The following is a 6660-nucleotide window of genomic DNA, read 5'->3' as shown; positions in this document are numbered from 1 at the left end:
TGGAACTCGTGACGACTGGGTCTTGTTGACCTGGCTGCCAATATGCAGCATCGACGCAACCAACCTTTACACAAACCATCCTTCCGACATTCTAGCATTTGTTCGAATCCATTGCATGGTTGCACAACAGAATGATCTCTCTCTCATTCACTCATCTTCTTTTTTTTGGCATTTAGCGACTGCTTTTATTTTCCTTGCGAATTCAAAATTTCTCATCAAGTCTTGCGGCACCCAAAAAAAGGAACACGCGGATCATACCCTTTTTTTTTTTATTTCAGCAATTCGTTTGCATTTTTCAGGCCCCGATCCGATACATGCGACTCGCCCTCCCCGGCGTGGAAGGGATACCGAACCGACAAAAAGGACCTGCGCGAGGAAGAATCACCACTTGAGGGCAGATTCAACGGAATAGATTTACTACAGGGGAGCTTGGCCCAACCTCAAAACGGAACCAGGGAAGACCGAGAATGCACCAGTACAGGTCCCTCCGCGACGGAAAAAAAAGGATACCCCACGACAAGGGAAAGAGGTTTTTTTTATTTTATGGAATGGCTTTGAAAGAGGGACGATGGAGTCTGACCTCGGTCTGGTACGATGAGGCGGGCCTACTCTTCACGACTGCAGTTAAACGTCTGCATAATTCTTTCGAAAGATGGATGAGGGATGACGAAGCGAAGCGAAGCAAAGCAAAGCATACCCGGGGTGACCATGAAGGCATCGATGGAACGTCGTCCCGGGGGAAGGTTATTTGGTACTGTCATGTGCCTTCATTATGGGACAACCGGAGAAGGCTAGTACCTCTCCGATATCTTCGACCCGACCCCCCGTCCTGTGTATAGGTAGTTGTACGTAACAGGCACAAAAAAAAGAAGTAAAATTCTTTTCACCCAGATCTATATCTCTCCATTCCATGACTTTTCGTATTGAACCCGATATACGGCATGTGATGTTACTCTAGTCATCTTCAAACGTCCCTTGTTCACCCGCGCTCGCTTCACTTTAACAGAACGATCTAGATCGTCGATGAATGGAGCGGAGGTTGGGAAGAGGTGACGTCAGGGAAATTTCCCGCTGTGGGGAGTGTGTAATCTCGGGTCTCGCAATCAAAGACGGCCCATCCACCGCCTTTCAAAACGGCCACCAACCTCTCTCTCTGTGCCCCTGACTAGGAGAACGATGCGCATGCAAGGGCCAAGGGGGATTATAGTAGGGCTGTCTTAAGGGAATCAAGCTTATAGGGTTTGTTGGGTACAAGCACAGGCAGAGTTTGGTTTAATTGAACAAGAGATGCTGGGTTCATGCTGGTGGGTTTCTTGTAGTTTACCCCTGGAGGTTGCATGTCCATCCCCCCTCCCCCCCTCTTCTCCTCGTATGCGCTCGCCCCTTGGTTGGCTAGACTAGTTATGTTAAGCATCCGATATGCGCGTGCCCCCTTGGTGACATACATTACATTCATTCATTCATCGCGTGGATAGATGTGTCGGCTAAGGGGGTCGCACTCACTTTGTGCATTCCTCGCTTATGGGTAAGGTGTGGCTCACCGGCCGAATTCCACGGTACCTGAGCATTCCAAGAATCCAACGGCCTGGACAGTGGATTTTTTCCTTCTCTTTCTTTTCCAAGGCGGTAGTTGTCGTATGCATGTCTCGTAGGTAGGATGGAAAAGGAAGTCGTCATCCGGTTTACCCCCTCCCCCCTTGTCGGCAAGTGATCTGTTCGGACCGGTAGTTCGCTTGGATGCGCCCTGACATTGCGCGTCTGTGGAATCGTCACTATCCGGATCCGTTCTATCATATCAGCTATGCCCAAGGGCGTCTCCTGATAGTCCCCTATCCGTTATGCTGTTGTCTTGCGCGGCTCATGCTGCTGAATGGAGCATGTCTGGAGTTGCGGTGGCTACGTTGCAGTGATCCGTGTAAGTCCAGGAGTAAGCTTGGAGGTCATCACATCATCAGCTGATGGGGACGTTTAAGTCACCAACGGGCGCAGGATGCCGTCAGTATTGATACCAGACATGTATCAGACATGAGAAATCCAGATAAACACTTAAAATATGTGATTACGTGCGCCGAGGCCGTAGTTTTCGACATCTCAAGACGTCGACTTCTCGGCATAGGGTAGCACACCCTCCCAACCCGCGGCTCTCGGCCGAGAGGTCACCAGCCGCCGGGCAAATTACGTCCCACACGGAGAAATGTCACTGGCCATTCCACCTGTGGCTTTTTGCGGAAATTAGATAGCAAAATCACGAACAACCGCGTCTAAACAACAAACAACAAGCGCGTCTCTTTATCGGTCACACCGTCTTTTCATAGTGTCATTTGTGCTAACGGAGCATTTTTTGTGTCGGCACTTGTTGGTAAATTGGACAGATGATGGAGGGGGCGTGTAATGAAGCAGAGAGCTCACGCCACATGCTCGAGTCACTGATGATGTGGCTGAGACGGGCTTCGAGCCGATAAGCCACTGTTTTGACGCATTTGGTTTAGTGTCGTAAGGCTGATGGCGGTTCCTGGATTGGGGAGCATCGTGGGGATGGCTTCAAATGGTGGTTGCAAGGCAAGGCTGCACAGATGATGTGAATAGAATTAAGGGCAATTAGGCAGTGTCTACTCTGGATGCTTGAAAGAGAGGTTGGAGAAAGGACAAGGAGGACAATAAAAGAAGTTCACATGACGTCACTCTACTGCTTGGAGCATCATCACCAACACCCTTTGTACACACGCTGCTTGTTCGAGCTAGCAAAGTCTGCCTGCCATGTTATCAGACGATTTTTCGATTAATTTCTTGAATTGGGATTTTGTAGCAACTCCCTTTGTTCTGGTCCCTTCACCCTGGCCAGGCCTAGCTTGATGCTCTGCCTTCTGGTCTTGCCGTGAACATCGTGAGTCGAACAAGTACCCAAGAGTAGACCTAACAAGGAGGTAATCCAGGCTCAAACTAGATAGAAATTAATTAATACAAATGAATATAGCTCCCAGAATGTGATCCCATACCACCATCGACCTAGTGTAGCTGCTGGGCTAGCTGCTTCACGATAGGTACCCGAGCTCATTTGCAAACCTTGAGACCCATGACACCCTCTTCTGACAGAAGTCCCATCTGAATCACATAGAATTCGATTTGGCATTCCATTAAAGTTGACCAGTGCCTCCCCTATAAATCATCAGCGCTATAACTTCAAACCAGAGCTTCCCCTCCTCGCTGGAATGGACCAGAGCGCGGCCACCATGCGAGGAACTCCCCGGCGTCACATACCTGCCCTAGACTGGAAAACGGTCACTGATACCCTTTATAGTTCTCCACTGGAAGGCTACGTGACTGAAGCTGTCTCTGGGATTCGAGACGACCATCTGAAGATATGGACACCACCCTTGTCCTCTATTGAGCCCGTTGAAGTGAACAAGAGGGGTGTTCTTAAACGGCATTCCCAAATTACATGCGATATCTACGACCGTGATATAGCTGGCGAGAGAAACTAGATAGGTACGCCATGGAACGAGAGAGGAATGGTAGCCTGGCTCTTCTAAGTGTATCACAGTGACTATCGTCTTCTCCCCACATCTTAGCGCTGAAAAGAGGATAATTGTACGATACACCTTTTGAGGGACGTACACTCTTGGTATTATGTTTGAGAATCTTCTGGACTAGCCATCACCTCCAGCTTACTCCAACGAAATACCCGAAACCGTCCGCCCTCACCTGCCATTCCATCAACGAGATGAAGAGGATGCCCCTGGGGAACCGGTTCTCGCAGCCTGGCAGAAGGGGACGACAAAGAATCCTGAAGGTAATACTCTCAGAGCGCCCACTGCCGGACACTACCTAACCCGAATTTGGAGGATGAACTCCCAAGGGCAAAATGTGATCGCCCAAGCCTCGAGAGTCCTGGACGTACTGCACCACGCCTGCCGATTGCTTGTTCACAGGGACCATGTCGCCTCAGCAGTCATCGAACAAGGTAAACTACATACACGAAGTTATAGCGCCCTTATACGATTCTTTGCTTGTGGATAGGAGAATCATAGCCTGAATTTAGCTACATCCAAGTATAAAATTATAACGATGTTCCCTAAACTAGGACTCATGGTTAGATAGTGTTGATATAAACTAGCATAGGACGACATATCCTCCCGCCAAAGACGCCTGCCAGCCATCTCTACCTACGATGTGATCCCTTATAGTCAAAGGGACAATCTCATCTGCAGTTTGGTGGGAGGCAAGTATGTCAGACCACTTCTCGACAGCGGAGAACAGGGTTGCTCTTTCATGTTGTTTGTCACCGTTGGAAACAAGAAAATATATGAACATCAACTTCCGCCGCACTTCCTCCATCAAACTGGTCGCCCCTTTTGTTTTCTAATACGTTGTTAGCCGGTCTCTAATATGTCGTTAGCCAGTCTCTGATATATCGTGAGTCAGTCATTTGGGGAAAACGTACCGTGGCCTTGATGACCGTGTTACATCGAGCCTCATAAGAAAAGGACGTGTCACGACATGTGGCGTACCGCATTGCAGTAAGCACCCTAAGACGGGTTGAAGATGACCTGTTCCAACAATCGCCAGAGACGATCGCCACCCTTCTGCATGACGAGCTTCTCGTCAAGGTTCCGCAGCACATGTTCCTTGACGGTTTCCTGTGCATCCTCGTCAAGGGGAAGACGAAGAAGGAGGTCAAGCCAGTGCTGGTTTTGGGCAAGAAACTCATCGCTGGTGAGCTTGACCGAGGTGGGGAGGACCATGTGAGCCTTCTGGTGATACTGGGTCCACAACATCGCGTCACTACGTTTCAGAGTTTTGTTGACGAGAAGGTCTTGGTTGACGACTGCATTTATAGGACGCAGCCCCAGGCAAACGATACCATTGTGTTCGCGCTTGAACACATCGATCGGCCTGCCCGCATGCAGAAAGACGTTATCCGTTCGGATCATGGAAACACCGAGGGCATTGGACTGCGATCCAATGCCTCGCAACTCAGAGACCGTGAAAGCTGCCAGGGCGACGGGGACCGGGAGGGTGAAGACATAGCCTTTCATCTGAGCGTTCTTCTTCGCGACTTCGTCCATCAAGGTGATGATATGTTTGGATCCGTCCTACTCGCTCCAGACATTGCCACCGAGGACATTGGGCTTGCGCAGCTTGTGAATAGTTGCTTCAAAGCACTCGCGATACTCCTTTGGCTTCCGCTGGCACATCAAGAACAGCTTCTCGGCCAGTGTCTTGTAGAACCCTTCAGGGACCTTAGAAATGTCGGCTATGCCGTCTAGTTCATCGAAGACAGCCCGTCCGATGGACACATCAAGGGGATCTTCTGGGTGAACAATCATGGTAGGAAAGGGGGCTCCCTGACCCGTTCTGTTGGCAGAATCATTACCCACGGGGGGCTAGCCGGGAGCGCCGTTTTTGCAGAGACTGATTTTGTAGGATGTAGAAGTGGTCCTAGGTATGATGGTGAGCGATATAAGCCAAAAGGAAGACATCAAGGGCGCCAGAAGGTGCTGTTTGACGAACCTAGAGGAGTGGGAGAGTGAATCATGATCAGAAGCTGCCAGGAACTAGGCAAAGTAGCCAGCGAGAGGATAAAATGCTACCAAGAAGGTGAACAAGTCCGATGGAAGAGGGGAAAAGGTAGTGTAGCTGGGGAGAGAAGGGAATAATTAGAACCGATTGCGAAGAGATGAGGGAGAGAAGAGGAAGAGGAGAGAGGGAGGGGAGAAAAGAGGAAGACGAGAAGAGCGGGGTAGAGAAAGAGGAGGAGGAGACAAACAGAAATAGCAGAAAACGGTGGAAAATGTCATCGAGTGCGTTTACTGGTATTGATGTGCTTGCTTGTGATGGTCGAAGTCGCCTGGGTGCCTGGGTGTTGGTGATAGTGGGGCATTCAACATGTGTGGTTTCTTTCCCATCTTTCTTCGCAACTGCACCAGCCTTCTCTCTAACCTCCACAACAACATCGCCGCACCACCTCCGACTGGCAAAATGTCAGTTACTCTCCATACGTCGCTAGGCGACATCAAGATTGAAGTCTACTGCGAAAGCGTGCCCAAGACGGCCGAGGTAAGCCATCCATTTGCGTCAAGACCAGTCGGACCCTTGGCTGACCAGCAACCTCTGCCAGAACTTCCTTGCCCTCTGCGCATCGGGCTACTACGATCAATCACCCTTTCACCGCCTTATCCCCAAGTTCATGACACAGACCGGAGCTCCCGCGACACCGAACCCCCCAGAGAACCCCAAGGGCGGACGCAGCATCTGGGGAGGCGCGTTCGAGGACGAGATTCGACCCGCGCTGCGACACGGCGCGCGAGGTGTCGTGTCCATGGCCAACAAAGGACCCGGCACGAACGGCTCGCAGTTCTTCATCACCTTTGACAAGGCACCGCATCTGGACGGCCTCAACACCATCTTTGGGCGCGTCATTGGAGACGAGGGCCTGGCGACCTTGGCCAAGATGGAGGCTGTCGAGGTTGATCGGAAGAACAGGCCCAAGGAGCCCATCCGGATCGAAAAAGTGACGATTCACGCCAATCCGATTGCTGGTTGAGCTCAAACAGCATTCTATCATGCTGGTTCCATTATAAAATCACCCACTTGACCTGTCGACATTATCAGGTCTCGTTTGCGCCGTTGAGGCTCGCCGACATGGCCAAGCTATAAGCT

The 6660-nt window shown here is 50.6% G+C and overlaps 3 protein-coding genes across 3 annotated transcripts; 1 reads left to right on the top strand and 2 right to left on the bottom strand.

Annotated features, from left to right (window-relative positions):
• Positions 1–4526: 4526 nt before the first annotated feature.
• On the bottom strand, positions 4527–5066 carry LRP88_08680 (uncharacterized protein; the record flags this gene model as incomplete). Its single annotated transcript, XM_083245183.1, has 1 exon — positions 4527–5066. One exon carries the CDS (start codon positions 5064–5066, stop codon positions 4527–4529), a length of 540 nt encoding a protein of 179 aa, XP_083099677.1.
• A 27-nt stretch (positions 5067–5093) lies between these two features.
• Positions 5094–5327, bottom strand: LRP88_08679 (uncharacterized protein; the record flags this gene model as incomplete). Its single annotated transcript, XM_083245182.1, has 1 exon — positions 5094–5327. One exon carries the CDS (start codon positions 5325–5327, stop codon positions 5094–5096), a length of 234 nt encoding a protein of 77 aa, XP_083099676.1.
• A 652-nt stretch (positions 5328–5979) lies between these two features.
• Positions 5980–6544, top strand: LRP88_08678 (cyclophilin-like domain-containing protein; the record flags this gene model as incomplete). Its single annotated transcript, XM_083245181.1, has 2 exons — positions 5980–6057; positions 6119–6544. The coding sequence occupies 2 exons, from the start codon at positions 5980–5982 to the stop codon at positions 6542–6544; spliced, it is 504 nt and encodes a 167-aa protein (XP_083099675.1).
• Positions 6545–6660: the final 116 nt, after the last annotated feature.

This window comes from Fusarium phalaenopsidis (assembly GCF_050370095.1).
Source record: "Fusarium phalaenopsidis strain FUZ10S chromosome Unknown contig_32302, whole genome shotgun sequence".
Classification (NCBI taxonomy): Eukaryota; Fungi; Ascomycota; class Sordariomycetes; order Hypocreales; family Nectriaceae; genus Fusarium; species Fusarium phalaenopsidis.
Note: the sequence above shows the minus strand (reverse complement) of the source record. Positions and strands in the feature narration are given on the sequence as shown.